Below are 25501 nucleotides of genomic sequence, written 5' to 3'. Positions count from 1 at the left end.
CGAAAAATTGCATGCTAAAAACAGACTTAACTGCAGAATATTCAAAAAGAACGCATAAGAAAGCAATAAACACAAACGCAAAGCAGGAATCAAAAGTAATGACTATATTAACAGAAAATTATAATGTGTACGCTGTCATCTGCTAAAAGCAAGAATACAAAGTGGTGCCATTCAAACATCTCAAAATCACAAATGAACCCATTTTCCTAATTGGTTTGAATCTCATAAATGCAAACAATTGCAAGCTACTAGATCATAAAAAAAAAAAGAGAGAAAGCAAAAACTGAAGGAGGACATTTTGCAGACAACCCTACCTTTCTTTTCCCTTGTGTAATGCCCTAAAGTCAAGGGAAACAAACCATTGACAAAGTGTATTCAGTCAAAGTTCATTCTCTCCGTGTGTAAATCAGAATAAATAAGAGACAGTTTGTACATTTGGAACAAACATAAAGCAGTAAAAAATTAAAGAATATCTTGAGATCACAACAAACATCGTGATTGTTTATAATAATTTTATGACCTAAATTTAAAACTTACAATAAAGCTTTACGTCGGCCATTATATAATTTAACAAAAACACTAAAGAGTTCTACTAAGTAAAACATGAGATCATAAAACAAAAGCTTTAGTGGCTAAATAATTAAATGTAACTGTATAAGCTTGGCTCATAGGAAAACAATTAGCAACTAGAACTCCACATGTCATTTTAATACATAGTTGGGGGGTGTAGAAGAGAGGGAAACCATGATTGAACTACTTCAAACCATGCAAATTTACAGAAAACATGAAAAACCATAATTAACAATCTCACTTAAAATTAGAATCCACTGCCTTAGTCAAAAGGTCAAAAGTCTGTATTAATCTATGGCGCCAGTTCTCAGCAATATTTTTTCTCTATCAATGTCATATATGCCACTTAACTTTGACTATAATACTACTTTGCTAGTACCACTGAAAACCTAAACATTAACACATATGACTAATACCTTATGAAAACAAATTTAGGAGCTGAATTCTGAAACATTAAACCCAACTCATTAATAGAACTCGTTACCTGAGTAAGATAACGTCTGTAATCTTGCCGCAATTCTTCTTTTAATTTATGTTTCTTCCGTTCATAGTCGTCCCCAAGTGGTAAACTTAATCCATAATCAATTCCTAGAAAAAAAAACAACTTCTTAATATAATTCATTTTCAAACCAGTCTCAAAGTTCTACTTCCTGTAACAAAGCATAGTAAGAAGGAACACAATTATGCTGATTCGGAGACTAGGATTAGGGTAAGTTTTTTACTAAAATGTCTCAATAGATAATACATTCACATAATCAAAAATATTATCAAAAATATCATTCTCATCCATGAGCGCTAGCCACCCTGTTCTCCTGTCCAGAACAACAAACATTGTTATTTCTTGTCTCCATGCAGACAGTTTTTTAATGCATCTATAAACAGATACTTTAATATTATCATATACATATTTATATGCATGTGTGCATTACATTTACTTTTTCCCCCATTAAGATAAGTAGTCCAGCATTGTTTGGCATCTTGCTTTCTCAAGAACAGCAAAATTAAAGCAAAGCTAATTATCTTTACTTCTTCACTTAATTATATACTAATTTCTATAAAAATAAATACCAACAACAATTTTAATGCATCATTTTCAGTCTAAGAAAACCAGTAACATGATTTTCTTAGCATATAAGAATATCGTTAATATAACATGTTTCTGAGAAAAAATTATTAGGGCCATGTGTTGCTTAGGATGACATTTCTTTTTTTTTTTTTTAGTTTTCTATCAAAGAGCATTCAGATAGGATGAAATTCCTAAAAACTTCTGAAGTTAAACCACTTCTGATTTCACAAAAATGGATATTAATTTTTATTGTGGTAAAATATATATAATATAAAACCTACCATTTTAATCATTTCAAGCATACAATCCAGTGGCATTAAGTACATTCACAATGTTGTACAATCATCACCACTATCCATTTCCAGAATTTTTTCATCATCCCAAACAGAAACTCCATAAATGCATGTTAATTTTTTAAGAAAAATTTTGAATTTGAGTAGTGTCTCCTTACACAAAATTTAAAAATCAAATTACATTTAGGGATGATGATGATGATGACTGTACAACTTGTAAATATACTAAAAACCATTGAATTGTAGACTTTAAATAGGTACATGTTATGGTGTATAAATTATATCTCAAGAAAGCTATCAAAAATCAAATTATATACTTTTCAAATCTTCAATAATAAAATACTATATCAAGAAGCATAGACATTAGATGAGTATTTAGATTTCTGAAGCTTCATTCCTTTTTTAGTTCCACTATACACATAATACTATAGCATTAAAAAATTATCATTTCTAAACAAAATAAAACTTGTCTTTTTTTTTTTTTTTTGAGACAGGGTCTTGCTCTGTCACCCAGGCTTGAGTACAGTGGCGTGATCATGGCACAATGCAGCCTCAACCTCCTGGCCTCAAGCAATCCTTCCATCTCAGCCTCCTGAGTAGCCAACGACTACAGGCATGAGCCACCATACCCGGCCAAAACTTTCCTTAAAGATTCAGCTATGAGCACTACAGATGAAATAAAATTTGACTGTAGCTTATAAACTGATATAAAAAAATCACCATTTGTGCCTTATTTCTCACAATGTAGCTGAATGATGGGAACTTTTCAAAAATGTGTCATATCACTGCTTTACTACATCACTGAAACATTTCAGGCAGGGAAAAGACCAGCGTAATATAAACATAAGTGGATGTTTATGGATTCTTACAGAATACTAAAATCCACTTACCGCTATCAACACTGGAATTCTCTTTATAAACATTTCTGGCCTATTTAACTCCTTGATGATAGAGGGTATAACACAGGATTCCTTAGGGACACCTCTTACACATGCTTCTAACTCTCTTCCAAAAGAAACTAAAGCATTCCATATGCTGGGAATTTTAAATCATCCTAGAAAGGAACTGTTTCCTCTTGAAGGAACCTAAACCTTTTTTTAAAGATACAGAATTTAAGCCTAAGGAGAGAAAGTTTCGATTCTCATGTTCAGAATGGAACATCATATATAAAACTAAACTATAAAATCTATGAAGGCAAGGTCCACGCACTATTCAATTTTATAATGCTGGCACATAACTTTAACCCAAGAAAATGTTCATCGAATAAATCTGCAAATGAATATATGCATGAGTGCCTGAGCCAGAGAAAGAAATGAGAAAAGGTGAGGGGGAACAATATACTATACTTAATATTCCATTTCTCCTGTTAGCGGTCTGACTGCACAGAGAGAGGTAGTTACCAAAGTTACATATCACTAGTCACACAGGGTCACAATGGATGTTCTATTATGCCAAGGAGAAAAAGACAACAATGTTGCCAGGATGATGCCAACACACTGCCTTCCCATCCAGGAACAAGCAATTTACAAATTTACAAAAAGCATATGTTTAAGGTGGCTTTTACTGCTGTTTTTCAATTCTACTGGGTGGGTTTATGTGGAAGAATGGAAAGAAAAACATAATTCATTTTCATTTAAATTATTACTCATATATACATATATATATATATATATATTTTGAGAAGAAGTCTCGCTCTGTTGCCCAGGGTGGAGTGCAGTGGCGCAATCTTGGCTCACTGCAACCTCCGCCTCCCGGGTTCAAGTGATTCTCCTGCTTCAGCCTCTCAAGTAGCTGGGATTACAGGCACCTGCCACCCCTGGTTAATTTCCGTATTTTTAGTGGAGACAGGGTTTCACCATATTGGCCAGGCTGGTCTCAAACTCCTGACCTCATGATCCGCCCACCTCGGCCTCTCAAAGTGCTGGGATTACAGGCATCAGCCACTGCGCCCAGCCTATTATTCATATTAAGTTAAAGTTTTATTTACTAACAGTATTTGCTTTTCACTATTAATTCAAATAGTATTATAAAATTGTCTTAACAATTTTATATAATAAAATATATATAAATATATAATCTCTTCTAAGTTATTTATAACTTTACTAATTTAATGTTTAGTCAACAGAAAACACTAACTTTTTCATTCTTATTTTTGTCGTCTTGTACCATTTTATGGCATTAGAGCTAAGTCACAGATATAAAATTAGGAACTGTATAGAACAATATAAATATCCTATTCTTTTAAACCATGCATTAACAATAACATCTCAATTGACTTAATGAGCTAAGGAACACGGTGAGGCTTACTTATTGGACTGTTGTCTTCTGGTGGATCTAGTAGCAAGTAAAGCATTCGTGTCACTTTAGGGTCATTTGAAGTGATGTCACTTCATCAAGTATAACATCAATGACCCTAAGATAGTTAACATTATACTTCAGAACTATAGTAATTAGAAGTATTTGGTTTCTATAGCAGTTATGGCTTACATAAAATACTTAGGACTAAAGTATATAACTTCTTTAAAATTAACTTACCTTCTAACAGGGCATTCATCATAATTACTCTATGAAACAAATTACCATGGAACTTTTACTTTCTTTTCATTATTATACTATCATAAAAAGCATTATGTAAAAATAATCGAAAGACAAATTATAGGACATAATAATAGGCCTTTACATAATGGGTGACATACAAGGAGATGTGACTAATTGAGGAGACACTGCACTCTTAAATTAGAGCTATAAAGGTATTACTACAAGGACCCATTTGACTCATACAAAATGAATAAAAACTGTAGAAGAGTATCTGTGATTTAGTTTACAACAGGATAAACCTAAGACAAAGAGGACTGAGAATAAAAACTATAAGCCTGGGTGCTGTGGGTCACACCTGTAATCCCAGCACCTTGGGAGGCCGAGGTGGGTGGATTACTTGAGGTAAGGAGTTCGAGACCAGCCTGACCAAGATAGTGAAACCTCGTCTCTATGAAAAGCACAAAAAAAGTAGCTGGGTGTGGTGGCAGGCACCTGTAATCCCAGCTACTCAGGAGGCTGAGGCAGGAGAATCACTTGAACCCGGGAGGCAGAGGTTGCAGTGAGCCGAGACAGCACCACTACACTCCAGGCTGGGCAACAGAGCGAGACTCCGTCTCAAAACAAGTAATTAAAACTATAATTAGACAGATGCAGTGGCACAAACCTATAGTCTCAACTACTTAGGAGCCAGAGAAGGGAGGATCGTTTGAACCCAAGAGTTCAAAACCAGCCTGGGCAACATAGCAAGACTCTATCTTTACCAAAAATTTAAAAATTAGTCGGGCATGGTGGCCTGAGCCTACAGTCCTAGCTAGTCGAGAAGCTGAGGCAGGAAGATCCCCAGAGCCCAGGAGTTTTAAGCTACAGTAAGCTATTATGGTGCCACTGCACACCAGCCTGGATGACAGAGCAAGATCCTCTCCCTTAAAAAAACTGGGTGGTGGGGGGAACTATATGTTTTAGGACCTTCACAAATTTGTATCATTTTAAAAAGATTAATGGGAGCATTTAAAAGATTAATGTAAGTATTTCTCAACAATATTGATTATTGTTAATAACAGTAATGGTTGTTAAACAATAAGTTAGTAAGAATTTCTTTTAATGAAATAAACACAAATATTATGCCTAGAAACAGTTTAGGGAGATAAAAGATCTTTTATAGATCACTTTTAGGTGACTTTCTCTTAATATTACTAGTATCTAAGTTATTCTGACAAACTCCTTATTAAAGACATTGTTTCATTAGCTTGTATGAACTAAATCATGTACATCCTACATGTAATAAAAAAACTGGACTGTTACTTTCTCTTGGCTTGGAAAAGAAAAAAGAAAAAAAAGTAAATGGCCTTTGCCTCTATTTCCTGGGAAGTAACCTCTAAATCCTTAAAATTTTCCACACAATGGGAAGGTCTTTATTATTCACGGTGGGCACCTTGGACCACACCTAATAGTTTACACTAACAAGGTAAATCATTGTGAGCCCCTAGTGGGTTTGACCTTAAAATTTACCTGATGATGGGAACATCTTTATTATTCACAGTGGGTACCCTGGACCACACCTAACAGTTTATACTAACAAAGTCAATCATTGTGAACCCCCAGAGAGTTTACACTACAGAGATGACAAAAATGGGAGCTGGTCATGCCAGAAAAACCATGTGATTTGAGGGTTGGGCCTTTGTGCCAGGTGACATCAGCCAGGCGCAAGGGGAATGAATGTAGCAGGGCTGGAGATCAAGCCAAGAAGCAATGATTCAACCAATCATTCCTACATAAGGAAAATCCAGTAAAAACTCTGGACACTCAGGCTCAGGCGAGGCTGGTTGGCAATATGCTGTATCCTGTCACATACTGATGTGCCAGGAGGGTAATGACTCCCTGAGACTAACAGATACTTCATGTTTGGACCCTCCCAGACCTTACCCTATTTGTCTCTCCCTTTGGCTAGTTCTGATTTGTATACTTATGCTATAAAACTGTGACCATTAAATATAGCACTTTCTTGAGTTCTGTGAGTCATTCTTATGAATTATTGAACTTGAGGGTATAGGGGAAACCCCCAAATTTATAGCCAGATGGTCAGACCTGAGGGTGTCCTGGTGACCCTTGGATTTGCAACTGGAGTCTAAAGTGAAGGCAGTCTTGTGGAGGCCTACGCCCTTAACCTGTGAAGTCTAGTCCAAGTCACTGTAATGCTACCTCGAATCCTTTTATGAAAGGTATAAATAGGCCGGGCGCGGTGGCTCAAGCCTGTAATCCTAGCACTTTGGGAGGCCGAGACGGGTGGATCACAAGGTCAGGAGATCGAGACCATCCTGGCTAACCCGGTGAAACCCCGTCTCTACTAAAAAATACAAAAAAAAAAACTAGCCGGGCGAGGTGGCGGGCGCCTGTAGTCCCAGCTACTCGGGAGGCTGAGGCAGGAGAATGGCGTGAACCCGGGAGGCGGAGCTTGCAGTGAGCTGAGATCCGGCCACTGCACTCCCGCCTGGGCAACAGAGCGAGACTCCGTCTCAAAAAAAAAAAAAAAAAAAAAAAAAAAAGAAAGGTATAAATAGTGGTAGAAAGAGTCACATGGAATTAACCATGAATATCATCAGTATCTAACAGAAAAGAATTTATAAAATCATAGTGTTGTATGATAGTTGTACTATGAGCTATCAAAGATTGTTTTCATTGGATAAAATGAGTATGTCCAGTTTATATATCACTAATTACTACACTATGCTTAATTACTTATTCAAACTATGATATTACAGTGCTTTAAGTCAATACCTCATTTCCAAATTTGACCTACATTAGACCTGTTTTTTATAATTCCTAAATGAGACCACTTAAGGAAAACCCTTAGTTGCCAAATAATTTTACATTTTTCCCAGTGTGAGAAACTATGTATTTGACTGAATTTTAAAGCCACAATTAATCAAGCAGGAGGTCAGTAACTAAAGCTTATGCGGTATAAAATTAGTCAAATTATATACTGTTCTTTAATAAAATTCCATGTGCATCAAAAATTATTAATTATGGTTTCAGATGGCAATGGAAGAAGCATTCCATGAAAATCAAAGTCAACACACCGAAGAGAATTGGTTTTATTTTTGCAATGGGGACATTAACTCGTTGGTTTAAAACATCTTTTCCAAGCAGTAAGTGCTGCACACCGTGCTAGGCAGTGGAAATATAATAGGAGGCAAGTTAGCATGTCACTGTGGTACAAAAGAGAAGCTGAATGAGTTCAAAACTACTCTTCAAAAGGAAAACCAATCCTCTAGAAGCACATGACAGGATTGACCAACCCAATCTAGCAGAAATAATAAGATGGAACATTTATCATACAAGAAAAAAAGAAGTTTGATGCAGAGACTAATATGATCAGATTTGTTTTATGCAAATATAAAAAAAACACACAGCGATTTGGTAGAGGGGGCTAGACTGTAAAACAAAACAACCACCAAAAACACTAGGAAGCTTTTACAAAAATCTTACAGACAACAGAGGCCTGCATAAAAGAAAGTCAGTGGGATTACAGTCAAGTGACCTTATTTGAGATTTACGCATCAGAATCAACTAGACTTGTGTAACTGCTTGATATAGGAGACAGGAGAAGACAGGAATCAAGGATGACTAGGCAGCTAGCTCAGTGAGATGGGGAGCACTTGAAAGTTTGACATGAGTATAAGTTAATTTTGCAAATTTTGATTTTGAGCCCATGCCATACATGACCATACAAGTACAGATGTCCAATAGAAAATCAGACATATGGATCAAGTTCGCAATAGAACCTAGGACTGGGATAAAGATTCAGAAGTCATGAACACACTAATAGTAAATAAAGCCCTGTGAGCGGATATGGACACTCGGGGAGTGTATAAGATGAGAAGTCGGCCTAGGTCAGAGGCCCAAGTAACACCAATTAATGAAAAGGCAAAGGTCACCATCTTTTAGTTATACTTTTAACTCTCCATCATATGTGAATGTAATGATCAAAGAATAATTCCTAAGACAATTCAAAAACCTACATTTTTTTTTTTTTTTAATTGAGATGGAGTCTCTCTTTCGCCCAGGCTGGAATGCAGGGGCACAATCTTAGCTCACAGCAACCTCCACCTCCTAGGTTCAAGTGATCCTCCCACCTCGGCCTCCCAAGTAGCTAGGATTATAGGCTTGCGCCACCATGCTGGGCTAATTTTTTTGTATTTTTTTAGAGACGGGGTTTCACCATGTTGGCCAAGCTGGTCTTGAACTCCTGACCTCAAGTGATCTGCTGGCCTTGGCCTCCCAAAGTGTTGAGATTACATGAGCCACCATGCCCAGCCCGAAAAACTACTTTTAAAAAGATGGAAGGCCAGGCACAAGTGGCTCACACCTGTAATTCCAGAACTTTGGGAGGCCGAGGCAGGCAGATGGCTTGAGCTAGGGAGTTCGAGACCAGTCTGGGCAACACAGCAAAATGCTACCTCTACAGAAAATATATGTATATATAAAAAAGTCAGCCAGCATGGTAGTGCTCACCTGTAGTCTCAGCTACTTGGAGGCTGAGGAGGGAGGATGAATCACTTAAGCCTGGAAAGTGGAGGTTGCAGTGAGCCAAGATTATGCCACTGCACTCCAGCCTGGGTGACAGAGTAAGACCCTGTCTCACACACACACACAAAAAAAAGATGTAAAGGAGAAAAAGAAATTAATATTTATTGTGTACCAATTATGTGCCAGCCATCTTTTCACATATTTAACTTTCACCCATAACGACTTTTTGAGATAGATGTCATAAGGAAACAAAGTTTAGCTCCTGAGAGGTCATAAAGGCGCCACAGCCCAATCCAAAGCAAGCTGTAACCCTAGAATTTAAAACGGATTCTGATGAACCTTAGCGACCTTAGTGCTTGAGATAACTTACTATTAAACTTTTTAAAAATTATCTCTTGGAATAATTAAAATTTAGATTTATAAAAAGGTAGCACTGGAAGATAATCAAACTTATTTCACAGAAAAAAAAATTGAGAGCCTTAGAGATTAAAAAATTTTACCAATATATAATACTTTAGTTCACTCATGTTACATATTAATAATTTATAAGAGATTCAAAATGGAAAGTTATCCGTATATCTGATATTAAAAGTAGGGCACTCACTTTGGGCTATTTGTCTAATGGAGAGACAAAGCTTACTAACCATTCAGTTTCTTGGCTGGCATCCCCTTGTATCCACTGGCACACAAAAACAATTTAGGAGTATACCTACAGACATGAAAAGCTGTCCATTTGAGAACAATGCTTTATCCAAATGAACTTATCATAGTTGACTTTTTGTGAAAAAGTTTGTCATCATCAATAAATCACAAAATGCACATTAAAAATATTCATACAGATACAGATCAGGCACAGTGGCTCACGCCTGTAACCCCAGCACTTTGGGAGGCCGAGGTGGGTGGGCAGATCACCTGAGGTCAGGAGTTCGAGACCAGCCTGGCCAACATGGCGAAACCCTGTCTCTACCAAAAATATAAAAAATTAGCTCACCTGTAATCTCAGCTACTTGAGAGGCTGAGACAGGAGAATCGCCTGAACCTGGGAGCAGGTAGAGGTCGCAGTGAGCCGAGATCATGCCACTGCACTCCAGCCTGGGCAACAGGGCCAGACTCAGCCTTGGAGAAAAAAATATATATATATTCATACAGACTGGGCACAGTGGCTCAGGCCTATAATCGTAGTACTTCGGGAGGCCGAGGCAGGAGGATTGCTTGAACCCAGGAGTTCAAGGTAATACTGAACTATGATCATGCCACTGCACTCCAGCCTGGGTGAGAGAGACCCTGTATTTAATAAATAAACAAAAATTTTTACATATTCATAGATTTTCTTTTTTTAAAATGTATACCTACCAACAAGCCAAAATGTGGTAAAAAGTTTCCAAATATTTTCATACCATACCATAATCAAAGCATTAGTATGACTACAGTATTAACTTCTTTACAACTCCAACATGATCATCAATAATTAAAACAGTCTTTCACCAAACAGCATTTTGTACCCTTTAAGCATATTTAATTTTTAAATAAGCAAGTTCACCATTTTCAGTCAACAAATAAAAGTTTCTCTTCTCTCTCTCTCTCCCTCGTACTCACACACACACACACACAAATTCCTTTCAAAGTTTTCAATTTTTAAGTTATGTTATATACAACTACTTCTATAAGTTCCACAAATCATAACTAATGCAGTATTACATAAAACAAGTACAAAGTTTTCAGTATGAGTTATATTTCATATGTAGACCATATTGACTTATATAAGATTCCAGAAAGAAAAATTACTAGGATTCCAAATAAATCTTTTTTTCTGATAAGACAAACCTCTTTCAGAAGAGCCCACTAAGAATATCTTAAAATAAGTTTAGCACATCTAATGACATACCTAAGGAACCCCTGGTCTGTTGACTATTTGGTGGTATGTTTTCTTTAGCCATAGAGATCAGTATCTTACTGTTTTCAGAAAGCTTCTCTGACAACTTGTCCTGAAAGAGATACAAAGTTTACAAAATCAAAGGGGAAAAAAAAAACCATGAAATATACAACCCACCTCAAATTTTAATTAAACAGCTTGATGAAATTACACAGTACATCATAAAAGAAACTAAGTGTAAGGTTTGAAGAATTAACCAAAGGTATTTGATTTTATAACAGATATTCTAATATTTAACTCATTCACTTACCAACAAATATTTACTGAGTTCCTATTAAGTGCCAAACATTTTGTCAAGCGTTGAAAGTATGGAAGTTTTAAAAAATACAAGAATTTCTGCCATCATGAAGCTTATAAACTATTGGGGGGACACATAATTAACTCATGATTAGATTACGTGATATATAGACAGTGGCAGCAAGGGGTTATGGGAAAAGAAAACAGATTAAAGTAAGGAGGCCCAGAAATGGTGGGGGAGGGACTACAAGGCCTCACTGAGCAGGTGATACTTGAACCAAGACTTAAAATTACTTATGTACAAATTAATATTAGAAATTACAGCAAAACTGTCTTTAAAGCTATGTACTCCAAATTATGTAACTCCAAAGCCATAAGCTGGTCCTAAACACTGGAGAGTGGTTAAGAGATAGACTCTGGAGCTGCATAAAGGTTCTACTCCTCAATCCACCACTGTGTGGACCTGGACAAATTACTTAACTCCTGTGAGCTTCACTTTCTTAATCCATAAAACAAAAAATTTTTACCTACTTAACAGGGATATTATGATTAAATAAAATGATACATATAAAGTCCTTGGCATTCCTGGTACATAACAGGTTATTATGGAAGAAAGGCAACCTATTATGTTGGTTCCGAGGACAAGCACTGGAGCCAGGCTGCCAGGGATCAAAGCCTAGTTCCACCAACTCTACTGCTTTAGTCTCATTACTTAACTTGCCTCAGTTTACTCATCTGGAAAATTACAATAACAGCACTTACCTCATAGATTACTGTGAAATATAACCTCTTAAGAATATGCCTTGTCCATAGCTAGTACTCAATAAATGTTAGCCATGTAAGTAAAATTGTAATTAGGGCATCTATAGTATTTGTCATTTCAGCCAAGATACCTTTGTCCAGGACAAATGCTAAACCAGAAAAAAACACTGGACAACAGGTAAACCAGGATCATCTTGAACAAACCAATATATATGGTGACTTTCATTATGATGAACCACATGACACAGATTAAACTACATGCTGTATCTTATTACACACACTGAGCCCTGAGAAGGTGCCACAACACTCTAATCAGGGCTGTATTCTCAGAGCTTAGCATAGTACCTAACACAATCTCAGTAAGTATTTGCTAAATGGATAAATCAGTTTCACCTAAACAAGGAAAGCTTTAAGAAAGCCTTTCAGACATTGCTTTAAGAAACAATTATTTTAGGCTGGGTGCAGTGGCTCACGCCTGTAATCTCAGCATTTTGGGAGGCCGAGGTGGGTGGATCTCGAGGTCAGGACTTCAAGACCAGCCTGGCCAACATAGAAAAACCTCAACTCTACTAAAAATACAAAAATTAGCCAGGCATAGTGGCGGGCACCTATAGTCCCAGCTACTCATGAGGCTGAGGCAGAAGAATCACTTGAGCCTGGGAGGCGGAGGTTGTGGTGAGCTGAGATCACACCACTGCAGTCCAGTCTGGCCAACAGAGCGAGATTCTATCTCAAAAAAAAAAAAAAAAAAAAGCAATTATTTTAAGAAATTTATATTAAGAAATACAAATAGTACGAAATAAATTAATAAACTCACTTTTGTAGATTTCAAAAAAACTTTTTAAACTAATTAAATCGAATTTTTTCACACAGACCATAAGAACTTGCTTTCACAACTATTCTGTTTATGTTGCGGAAGTTCTTTGTAATGGAACTGGTCTCATAATCATTTTATAAACCAAATAATTCTTCAACAAGAGATAAGAGAAACACTGTGAGATATAAACCACCACAAAATAAAAACTGCATTCAAAATTATTGCAATCCTGTCTGGAGTTAGGCTCCCAGAATGACAGCATAGAACGAAACAGAAGATTCTCACTCATAGAAGAGGATATTTTGCATTTACACAGGAGTAATCTCCATAGACAATTATAATAAAACATGTTCAAAGAAAATTATTAAGTTTACCTTCATTTCCATGTAAGGTGGATCACTTTCCAACTCTGCTTTGTCTTTGGCCAACTTGGCTTTTCGCTCTTCGATAAATTCATCCAAATTATCAGCCATTTTGCAGATTCTTTTAAAAAAATTTCAATGAGCATATCTGTATCACAGTATTTTTAGCCTAATTATCAACATGTAGACTTAGCCCACATTTAGTTTTCAATCTCACTTATCAAATTGAGAAATTCAAACTTAAGATTGATCATAAATATGCCTGCCTACTGCCTCTCCCAACTTCCCCAAAAAGCCTACAATATACTTTAAAATATCTGAAATAAAAAGAAAATGAAAAACTACCACCACCTTCCATATACACCCCCTCCCCGGCAAAAAACAAAGGCAAGCAAACAAAAAGTTCTTTAAATCCTTAAGCCAAAGCACTTTAAAAATAAATAAATAAAATAAAAAGTTTTTTTTAACTATTGGGAGATAATTTCTGACTTACAGAGAAGTTACAGTAATAATACCAAGAACATACAAAGATTCTTTATTAATTCCCTATTAAGATTTTGCTCCACTTGCTTCATCCTTTGCTTGTGCACACAAGCTCATTCTCTCTATACACACAATTTTTTCTAAAATTATTCAGAGAATAAAGTACATATATCATAGCCCTTTGCCCCTAAGCTCTTCAGTGTGTGTGTCTTAAGAACTGGGTTATTTTCTTATATAACCTCAACATAATTATCAACTTTTGTAACACTGATTTTTTAATCTATTGTCCATATTCCACTTTTGTCAACTGACTCAATAGCAACCTTAAGAGCCTATTTTTCTCTAATTCAGGACCCCATCTAAGTTAGGTATTGATTGCATTTCCCTGTTATATCTCTTTTGCCTTATTTAATTTGGAATATCTATCTCTACCATCTTTTTGTCTTTTACCAATTTACACAGGTGAAAGAATCCTGTGTAATAGAACAACCTTTTCAATAGAACATCCCTTATCTGGGATGTGCCTGATGTTTCTTCATGACTAAATTTAGATTATGCATTCTCATCAGATATATTAGGTGAAATTTCAAGGTGTCACAAAAAGAAGGCACATGATATTTACCTGCCCCTCGTTAGTGATGGTATTTTTTATCATATGGTCAAGATGTTGTCTAATTTCTGAACGCTAAACTGTTCCTCAAAGTATAAAGTACCATATTACATTCCAATGTATAAGAATGTATGTGGGTTGTAATGACAATTGCAATTTCTACACATTCTTGCCAAGGTGTGATATTTTCAGTCATTTTTATCTTAGTCATTCTATTGTGTATTTAGTGGCATCTCTGTGAGGTTTTAATCTGCATTTCTCCGAGAACTATGATGTTGAGCATCTTTTCATCTATTTATTTACCATACATACAATCATTGGGAAAGTATCTACTCAGATCTGACCTTTTGTTAAAATTAGCTTTTCTTTCTTTCTTTCTTTCTTTCTTTTTTTTTTTTGAGACAGGCTCTCACGTTGTTTCCCAGGCTGGAGTGCAGTGCTGCCATCATAGTGTACCTTCTGCCTTGAACTCCTGGGCTCAAGCAATCCTTCCACCTCAGCCTCCTGAACAGCTAGGACTATAGGTAAGCACCACCATCCCCAGCTAGTTTTTTCATTTGTTTGTTTATTGCAGACACAGGATCTCACTATGTTGCCCAGGCTGGAGTGGTATGATCACAGCTCAATGTTACCCATTCAATTCCTGGACTCAAGTGATACTCCTGCCTCGGCCTCCTAAAGTGTTCGGACTACAGGCATGAGCCACGAAGCCCAGCAGGTTGTTTTATTACCATTAAATTGTAAGATTTCTTTATATATACTTAATAAAAGTCCTTTATTAAACTTGCTTTATTTTTACAAAGCAATATTTTACAAAACTTGCTTTGTAAAAATATTTTCTGCCAATCTGTGCTTTGTAAGTTTTCTTGATATATTTTTAACAGTGAAAGTTTTTAATTTTTATCAAGTCCAATTTAACAATTTTTTCATCAATTTTTTAATTTATTGTTTGTACTTTTTGTGTCCTATCTAAAAAAAATTTTTTTTTTTTTTTTTGAGACTGAGTCCTGCTCTGTCGCCCAGGCTGGAGTGCAGTAACGCAATCTTGGCTCACTGCAGCCTCCGCCTCTCGGGTTCAAGCAATTCTCCTGCCTCAGCCTCCTGAGTAGCTAGGACTACAGGCACATGCCACCACGCCAAGCTAATTTTTTTGTATTTTTTGTACAGACGGGGTTTCACCATGTTAGCCAGGATGGTCTCGATCTCCTGATCTCGTGATCCGCCTGCCTCGGCCTCCCAAAGTGCTGGGATTACAGGCGTGAGCCACCGTGCCCAGCTAAAAAAAATCTTTGCCTAACCCAAGATCACAAATATTTTCTTTTATGTTTCCTTTTAGAAGTTTTTAGTTTTTTCACTTACATTTAAGTCTATGATCCATTCAAAGTTAATTTTTGCAAATCTGTAAGGGTCAAGACTCAACTTTTTTGCATATGAATAGAGTATCCCAGCACCATTTTTTGAAAGGACTAACCTTTCTTCATTTAACCTAGAATTTTTTTCCAAACACATCTTCCAAAGTCCCATGAAAGTTAGCATCTAATTGGGTACATAGAAAAAAAAGAAGCCACTAATGATCAATGTTTTAAGGCCTGGAAGCTAAATGTGGATAGAATCTTGGACAGAAGTAAGTCAGAGCAACTTGGAAGATTTAGAAAAGTTTGGTTTACATATGTTAAAAAGTTGGAGCTAGTAAGATGTGCTACTGGAAATTTCCAGTAGATGGTTATAAATTTAAGATTCAAATTCAAGAAAATGAACTACATTAACTATGTATTTTAAAGATAACAGTTGAAGCCACAGTAAATGAGCACAGACAGGGAAAAAGAGAGATGACCCAGAACTAAACAACAGCCAGTGTTCACTTGAGGGAGTGACAGAAGAATTGAAGCTGGGAAAAAAAAAAAAAAAAAAGAAGGAATAATTAAATAATAATTAAAACAGGGACATGAAACAAACCCAATCAGCATAATTAGTTGAGGAAAAGAGGAGAGATACAAAATAGAACTAGTGAACAGTATCAAACGCAAGCAAGTTAAAGAAAAAAAGCATCCACTGAACTTAATGTTTGGGATAATAATAATTTGTAAAATATATATATATATACATAATTGTAGAAAAGCAGGCTTTACCTAAAAGAATATGATGAAACTTATAACTGGTAAGTAGTACCTAATGTAAACTTCATGCTATTATTTACTACCAAACGAAACACTGATTTTAAAACATAGCTTTAGGCTGGGCTTGGTGGCTCACACTTGTAATCCCAGCACTTTGAGAGGCCAAGGTGGGATCACTTGAGCGCTGGAGGTCAAGACCAGCGTGGGCAACATAGTAAGATCTCATCTCTACTAAAAATAAAAATAAAAAAAATTAGCCAGGCATGGTGGTGCATCCTGTCGTCCCAGCTATTGGGGAAGCTGAGGCAGGAGGATTAGATCACTTGAGCCCAGGAGATCAAGGCTACAGTGAGCTTATGAGCATGCCACTGGACTCCAGCCTGGGCAACAAAGCAAGACCCAATCTCAAAAAAAAAAAATTAAAAATTAAAAAATATATACATTTACATATATAGTTTTAGCAAAATATATTTCAAATCAACAAAAGTTGATACAGTCTGGTCAATTTCTTTTGTTGTTTTTTGTTTTTTAGAGATGAGGTCTCACTCTGCTGCCCAGGCTGGTGTGCAGTGGCACGATCATAGTTCACTGTAACTCTGAACTCCTAAGCTCAAGTGATCCTCCCACCTTGGCCACCAGAATCACGGGGATTATAACTGCCAGCCACCACATTCAGCTTATTTCAGCTTTTTTTTTTTTTTTTTTTCTCGCTCTGTCACCTAGGCTGGAGTGCAGTGGTGCAATCTCGGCTCACTGCAAGCTCTGCCTCCTGGGTTCACGCCATTCTCCTGCCTCAGCCTCCCGAGTAGCTGAGACTACAGGTGCCCACCACCATGCCCAGCTAATTTTTTTGTATTATTAGTAGAGACGGGGTTTCACTGTGTTAGCCAGAATGGTCTCTATCTCCTGACCTCAAGATCTGCCCGCCTTGGCCTCCCAAAGTGCTGGGATTACAGGCATAAGCCACCATGCCCGGCCTATTTCAGCCATTTTTAATTTGCTAATAGTCACAAAAGATTCTTCCTAAATCTTTCTGAAACAAAGATTTCCTAAATCCTAAAAATTCTGAACAACTCAACAGCAAACAAGTTATCATGTTTAAAAAAATCAATCCCTAAAATCCTCTAATCTTCCTAAATATTCTATGTCTTGATAGGAATAAAATGATGAGATAATGCATATATTTTGCTATAGAATTTTGCACAGAATTTAAACAGAAATATCATTTATCTAGGCTGGGGGCAGTGGCTCATGCCTGTAATCCCAACACTTTGGGAGGCTGAGGCAGGTGGATCACCTGAGGTCAGGAGTTCAACACCGGCTGGCCAACATGGCGAAACCCCGTCTCTACTAAAAATACAAAAATTAGCCAGGCATGGTGGTGTAAACCTGTAATCCCAGCTACTAGGGGACACTGAGGCAGGAGAATTGCTTGAACCAGGTAAGTGGAGGTTGCAATGAGCCGAGAGCATGCCACTTCACTCCAGTCTGGGCAACAGAGTAAGACTCCGTCTTAAAAAAAAAAAAAAGAAAGAAAGAAAGAAATGTCATTTATCTAAAAAGAAAAAAAAGCAGTAACATGCCACCTTCACACGGAACTAAGGTTTCCATACAACCTATTAACAATTATTAACATGTTCATTTACATGTTGGTCTAACCAGGCTTTGAAAGATCTCCCTTTTGAATTTATAGATGCTTTTATTTATATATATATATATATTTTTTTTTTTTTGAGACAGAGTCTCGCTCCGTTGCCCAGGCTGGAGTGCAGTGGCGCGTTCTGGGCTCACTGCAAGCTCCGCCTCCCAGGTTCACGCCATTCTCCTGCCACAGCCTCCTGAGTAGCTGGGACTACAGGCGCCCGCCACCTCGCCCGGCTAGCTTTTTGTATTATTTTTAGTAGAGACGGGGTTTCACTGTGTTAGCCAGGAAGGTCTCGATCTCCTGACCTCGTGATCCGCCCATCTCGGCCTCCCAAAGTGCTGGGATTACAGGCTTGAGCCACCGCGCCCGGCCTAGATGCTTATATTTATCTTTACTGTAATTATTTAACATTATAAATTATAGAACTGATTTTAACTTACAGTAATCAAAAGTACAAAAAGTACCAATAATAAAACATACTTTTAAACAACCATAGTAAATATAGCATATGCCATAACTAAAACGTAAGATTTATCCGAGATATAAGTACATTTCTAATCACTTCTAATTTTGTCCTATATCTAATCCAATTAGATTATAATGACTTTAATATTAAAGAGTCAAAGACACTAATGAGTCTTCTCCTGGTAATGATCTCCAGTCAAAGACCACCAGGAAAACTACTACAGTTAAGTTGGATTTACTACTCATTGCATTAAAGAATGCACGGAGAACACACACCATGGGGAACCCTGTGGTATTGTGGTAAGAGGGTATTGGAAAAGACTTATATGTGTTGGGTGATTTGGGAGAAGGCTTCATTTAAGGAAGTGGAGTTTTGCTCAGGATTGAACACTGTTGGAAGTGGGGTTAATTCTATGATGGTACCACTCAATAAATCTAAAATATAGGGGGAGGCTAATGCTGTAACTGGTAAACAAGCAGTAGACATTCACATCAGCTGGGAAAGGGAATGTTTGGTATCTTGTGTCTTGGACAACATTTGTCTGTGTTTGGACACAATGATGGAATATTTTTGTCTTGATCCATCATAGACACAGAGTGGCCTTATCTGATGTTGACATTCTGTACAATAGTTTATCTTCAACAGAAAAACACAAAGTTACTGTGAATGCCAGGCTAGTTTCTAGCAATACTAGTTTCTAGATGTCAGATGTCACGGCCATTTTTCTTTTTCTCACTCCTAAAAGCATGTGATAACTTACATAAAACATATTTCAACTACACAATTATTCAAGAATTACTTGGTGAATCACAGAGACAGGGTTAATAAATATGGCATATGTACAATATACAGTAAGAAAGGTTGTAATTTAAGCATTAAGTTGCCAAAAATAAATCAGCTGAAAGAAACCTAAATGAGATTATTTATATCTCTGACACTCTACAATATAAAGTCACTCACAACTTTTTTCAAGACATCATGGCCAAGTATTATTTCCCCAGTAGCTGTGTACATAGTATGTAGATAATAAACAGTTCTCAGGAAAACAGTTTAATTGAAAGAACTGGGTTTGAAATATATTTCCATCACTTACTGATCTCAACGTGAATGACCTCAAGTATGTTCCTTAACTGCTCTATGCCTAATCTATAAAACGGAAATATCATTTATTCTAGTATATTATAAAGAAAAAGCAAAATAATGCATACAAAAAGTATGACAGAGAACCTAACACTTGGAAATCAACAGATCAGGCCAGGCGTGGTGGCCCATACCTGTGATCCCAGCACTTTGGGAGGCCAAGGGGAATGGATCACCCGAGGTCAGGAGTTTGAGACCAGTCTGGTTAACACAGCAAAACTCATCTCCACTAAAAATACAAAAATTAGCCAGGCATGGTGGCACACCTCTGTAGTCCCAGCTAATCAGGAGGCTGAGGCAGGAGAATGGCTTGAAACCAGGAAGCAGAGGTTGTAATGAGCCCAGATCACGCCACTGTACTACAGCCTGGATGACAGAGCAATACTCAGTGTCAAAAAAAAAAAAAGATCAATTCTTTTATTGTTTATTGTTGTATCTTTATAGTCTTTGCATATATGAAGATTTACCTCTTAAAAACAGAGCCTGTGGCCGGGCGCAGTGGCTCACACCTGTAATCCCAGCGCTTTGGGAGGCTGAGGCTGTCGGATCACGAGGTCAGGAGATCAAGACCATCCCGGCTAACACGGTGAAACCCCATCTCTACTAAAAATACAAAAAAATTAGCCAGGCTTGGTGGCAGACACCTGTAGTCCCAACTACTCAGGAGGCTGAGGCAGGAGAATGGAGTGAACCCGAGAGGCAGAGCTTGCAGTGAGCCGAGATCGTGCCACTGCACTCTAGCCTAGGTGACAGAGCGAGACTCTGTCTCAAAAAACAAAACAAACAAACAAAAAAACAGAGCCTGCAAACATAAAGTATGCTGAGATTTAAATCATCAATAATTGATACTTGGTTATCATAATCCATACCAACTTCTCTAAATCTTAACCTTTGGCTCGTTATGCTTATCATATAGATATAAGCAGACCAGAGCATACCCGTTCTGCTAAGTCTAGTCAAATCCAATAAACAGAACCCAGTAAGAACTGAGTTTGCCCAATTCCTTCTCCCAAATTCATCAGTCACAAAAAGATGGGAAAATGTTGCTCCTATCCTTTTCCCTCTCAAGGACTGGAGTACAAATTTCCTTCCCACTATGGGAGCATGAGAAACGGAAAATGACTCCCCTCCTAAAGCAAGACATTGTGCTAGAGGCTGGCGTGATCAAAAATATAAAATGTGGCCGGGGCATGGTGGCTCATGCCTGTAATCCCAGCACTTTGGTAGGTCAAGACAAGCAGATGGCTTGAGGTCAAGAGTTTGAGACCAGGCCGGCCAACATGACAAAACCTCATCTTTACTAAAAATATAAAAAATTAGCAGGGCGTAGCAGGAGGCTGAACCATTGCTTGAAAACGGGAAGCAGAGGTTGCAGTGAGCCAAGATCACATCACTGAACTCCAGCATGGGTGACAGAGTGAGACTCTGTCTCAAAAAACAAAAAACAAACAAAAAAAACCAATGCGTATATATGTATATATGTGTGTATATATGTATGTGTGTATGTATATATGTGTATATATGTATATATGTGTGTATATAAGTATATATGCGTATATAAGTATACATGTATACGTATATATATGTATATATATAAACATGATTCTTGTCCTCAAATTTGGACAAGATAATGCCCCCTGCCACAGCGGCTGACAGGGGTTTAGGAGCTAAATGTGAGATATCCATAATGGATGCACTGGAGATATGAAGAAAACAATCTAAAAATGTCTAGAACTCAGAATAGAACCCAGGCTGGAAATAAAGATCTAGCAGTATATAAAATAATCATTAAGGCTGTGGGAGAAGTTTTGTCTGGAAAAAGAGACCCTAGAGTAGGGGAACAGGACCTAGGTGTCAAAGTGTGATAACATGTGGGGTAGGGGGAGGGGCCAGTGAAAGAGCTTTAGAAGAGAGGGAGGGACAAAGTGACCAGGACAATGTTTCTCACTTCTCATCCATCCAGAGATTTGTCTACCGAATGAAAGGTTCTCCATCTTTCTCCTGGCAGATGGCATCCACATGAGCAACTTCCTCCCATGGGTACACCCAAATTTTGACAAATTTCCCTAATATTGCTAACATGTAAATACTGTTGCTGGGGGAAAGAGGGAGGCTGGGAGACAGGATACAAAGAGAGAGTGAATAAATATATAAAACCATGTTGAAGTCTTTCAGCAGCTACTAATAATACACCCTTAATGGTGATAAAGGGCAATAACATAAATTAGCCTTAGGGTTATGCCAAATTGCTGAAACACTTGCTCAAACATCCTTGCCTGCCACTCAGAAAAGTACATCAGAACCTAAGTCAGAATGGGGCGCGGTGGCTCAAGCCTGTAATCCCAGCACTTTGGGAGGCCCAGACGAGCGGATCACGAGGTCAGGAGATTGAGACCATCCTGGCTAACACGGTGAAACCCCGTCTCTACTAAAAATACGAAAAATGAGCCGGGCGAGGTGGCGGATGCCTGTAGTCCCAGCTACTCGGGAGGCTGAGGCAGGAGAATGGCGTAAACCCAGGAGGCGGAGCTTGCAGTGAGCTGAGATCAGGCCACTGCACTCCAGCCTGGGCGACAGAGCAAGACTCCGTCTCAAAAAAAAAAAAAAAAAAAAAAAAGGATAATCTGAAATCTGCTCAAATGTGTAACAGTTAAATAATATTTGTCTGAAAGCTTCATTTGAGAAAAACTGTACCGAAAGTGGCCTGTTTCAATTTACTCTGTCTAAACGCACCCACTGCCTCCCAGAAGGCTATCTGGCAGAAGACCCAAACGTGGCCTGGCATGTGGCTCAGGGCCGTAATCCCAGCATTTTTGGGAAGCCTAGGCAAAGGCTTCTGACTTGAGGTCAGAAGTTCGAGACCAGCCTGGCCAACAAGGTGAGACTTCTCTACTAAAAGTACAAAAATTAGCTGGGCGTGGTGGCATGCACTTGTAGTTCCAGCTACTCAGGAGGCTGAGGCAGGAGAACTGCTTGAACCTGGAAGGGGGAGGTTGCAGTGAGTCCAGATGGTGCACTGCACTCCAGCCTGTACAACAGAGCGAGACCCTGTCTCCAAAAACAAAACAAACAAACAAAAAATTGATCCTTGTGGAGCATTTCAGTAGATATTTAATCACCAGAAAGCTAGCGACCTCCTAGGGAGAAGAATGATACGGAGAAAATACCTCAGTAGCTTCCATGGAGCTTGTTAACATGACAAGTCATTCTTTCACACAGAACAGAGCCTAAATAACTTGTAAAAGGCCTAAATTAGCATTTTACAAATTCCTATTGGTTGCTTTTAGGCCCCTGCATTTTCCATGGTGTTTGGAAACCAGGTGGTGGTTTACTTCAGAATTTAGTCTTCCCCGAAATCCTAGTTAAGCGTCTTAATCCTACAATCTTGAGAGCTAGCCTCTCTCAAAAGATGAGTTCCATTAATAACATGTACTGACAACTGGATTCAAGTCCCACGTAAGATTCCTAAAATCAAGGCAGTTAGAAAAAAGAGGTTCAAGCTCAAGCAATCGGGCAATCACGGGGGGAAATACGGTAACAACAATACCGAGCTACAGTGAAGATTAAGTAAGTTTTACTAGCAAAGCAGTGCGCACAAGCGCTCCCACGTTAACAAGCACCGAGGGGCTAGAAAGGCGCCTGGGGAGGCTTGACAGAGCAGGGGAGGCCTCGCAGTTGGGTAGAGGAGGCGCGTGGGAACCAAGGCACTGCTCGCCCTCAGGCCCTGGAGGTGACTGACTACGAAGCGTCAGTGCGTCGTCAGGCAACCAGCTAACAACACCGCGGGCCGCAGCGACCACGGTGGCCCAGGAATCCGGACCGTGTAACCAGGGCACCTCCCCGAACCCGGCAGCTGCAAGACCCCTGCTTACAGGAACTCCCGCCCCCAACCCTCATAACTCAGTCAATGGTGCCCGCCTCTCGGCCGCGAGACCCCAACTCTCCACACCCGTAACTCGGGCACCTCCCCCACCGCGCCCAACCGCCACGATGCCCCCTGCCGACAAGAAACCACCCCCCTCTTCCACTCCCAGGCTGCCGGCCTAGTTGCCTCGAGACCTACGCCCCGAGGGAGCCCCTGCCCCTACCCCCGCTCCGGGGCCGCGAATGCAGCCCCAGGACTCTCCACTCTCAACCCACACCACGCCGCACGACACCCCGCAGCTCACGCTCCCCATCCGCGGCTGGCTGACTCTTACTCAGGGGAGCGGGCTCCCTGAGACCGGGAGACGAACAGTGCTCTACAGGATCGTCGCGAACCGAAAAGGTAGCAGCCGCCACCTGGCGCGGGAACAGCGTGAAAAACCTCCGGGCCTGGGCTCCGCCCCTCAGGCCCAGCCCTCCGCCCGCCCTTCGCCCACCGCCGGGTGCGGCCCCGCCCCCACTGCAGGCGGCCGCGCGGCAAGACATCGCCCCCTGCTGTCCCGGAGGCCGCATAGCTGCCCGCTGCTCTCTCGGTTCTCCAGCACCCTGGCAGGGGACAACCCGTTCTCCCGCTGTGCCCAGGGGCTATTAAACCGTGGGGGCCACTTCTCAGGCTAAATCTACTTCAGCCTCTCCAACCTCCCATGCACCAGCCAGCTTGGGAACAGTGCCAGAGCCTGGAAAGAAAAATGGGGAGGTAGTGAGAGGAAAAATGTTGGCATACCTCTCAGGGCGTTACTCCTAGCCCACGAGTGTCGTCAACGTTGGGTCCTGGGCTTTCCTTATCATTTTCAACATGTTATTCAGTTCACCCCAATACAATAGCATATGGCCATATGCTACTACTAGAAAAGAGACCTCTAGTTTCCCAGGAGAGTGGAACTAAGGGTAGGTATTAATGTACTATTTTACCCTAAATTTCTTTGTAAGATGGTTTTAAAGCAAATTTTCTTCAACTGAAACTGCCAAAACAGCAAGCTGTGGTGTGGATTCGATAATTCCAATGTTTTTGTCTTAACTGATTATTACAACGCATTGTAACAGTTACAGAAGCACCTACAGAGACTTAAGAGACATCATGGAAGGAATGGTCATTGGAGTGTCAAGAAAGAGTTCGTGGTCGATCTCACTGGACTGTATTTTTAAAGATTAATATGAGTTCCCAGGCAGAAAATGTAGGAAAGAGCATTTCAAGCAATGCTGACCACATATGCAAAGGCAAAGGAAATATATTTGCATTGCTAGAACGAAAAGTTTCAGGGGGGACTAAAGAGAGATGAAGCTGGAAGAGGTGCGTAGGGGCCAGGTTGTTAACAGCTGTGGTGCTATCTTTTCTTTTTTCTTTTTCTTTTTTTTTTTTTTTTGAGACTGGCTCTGTCTCACAGGCTGGAGTGGCGCGATCTAGGATACTGCAACTTCCGCCTCCTGGGTTCAAACGATTCTCCTGCCTCAGCCTCCTGAGTAGCTGGGTCTACAGGCGCACACCATCACGACTGGCTAATTTTTTTGTATTTTTTTAGAGACTTCACCATGTTGGCCAGGCTGGTCTCGAACTCTCGATCTCAAGTGATCCGCCCGCCTCGGCTGCCCAAAGTGCTGGGATTACAGGCGTGAGCCACCGCGCCTGGCCTGTGATGCTATCTTTTCAGGAAAGGAAAAAAAAAAAAAAAAAAATCTTGAACACCTATGCTAGGTGCTAGGAGATAAAACAAGGAACGCAGACCTGCTCCCTGTGTCTTGAAACTTAAAATCTTGCATGGATGGAGGAATGAGATGGAGAAAAAAGAAAACCTAAAACACGTAAACTAATTTTAAAAATAATTAAACATTGTATTAACTGTAGGAAGAAAACAAACCAGTTGCCGAGATTAATTACGCTTTGGGAACAAATGCGGTTCACAGGAGTACCAAAGATTTAACTGTAACCTATTATAAGAACTGAGTACTTGACATTTTCAGAACAGTAATGGCGCATTATGCATATGTAGATGTTAATTTTTACCGACACCCA

The 25501-nt window shown here is 39.1% G+C and overlaps 1 protein-coding gene across 7 annotated transcripts in view; it reads right to left on the bottom strand.

The window, feature by feature from the left end:
* CSPP1 (centrosome and spindle pole associated protein 1) overlaps positions 1-23898 on the bottom strand; it is a 130332-nt gene extending 106434 nt beyond the window's left edge. For 2 of the 7 annotated variants that reach the window (XM_025395259.1, XM_025395260.1), the window contains exons 1-4: positions 23724-23896; positions 13118-13226; positions 10880-10979; positions 1055-1158 (exon numbers count right to left, since the gene is read on the bottom strand). In XM_025395259.1, coding sequence (XP_025251044.1) covers positions 1055-1158; positions 10880-10979; positions 13118-13216 — 303 coding nt within the window. In that variant the 5' untranslated portion in view covers positions 13217-13226; positions 23724-23896. Of the gene's footprint in view, positions 1-314; positions 339-1054; positions 1159-2819; positions 3311-10879; positions 10980-13117; positions 13227-23723 lie in introns of those variants that run through there. The other 5 variants (XM_025395256.1, XM_025395258.1, XM_025395257.1 and 2 more) reach the window with 5 other exon arrangements.
* Positions 23899-25501: the final 1603 nt, after the last annotated feature.

The sequence above is a fragment of the Theropithecus gelada genome, chromosome 8 (genome assembly GCF_003255815.1).
Source record: "Theropithecus gelada isolate Dixy chromosome 8, Tgel_1.0, whole genome shotgun sequence".
NCBI lineage: Eukaryota > Metazoa > Chordata > Mammalia > Primates > Cercopithecidae > Theropithecus > Theropithecus gelada.
Note: the sequence above shows the minus strand (reverse complement) of the source record. Positions and strands in the feature narration are given on the sequence as shown.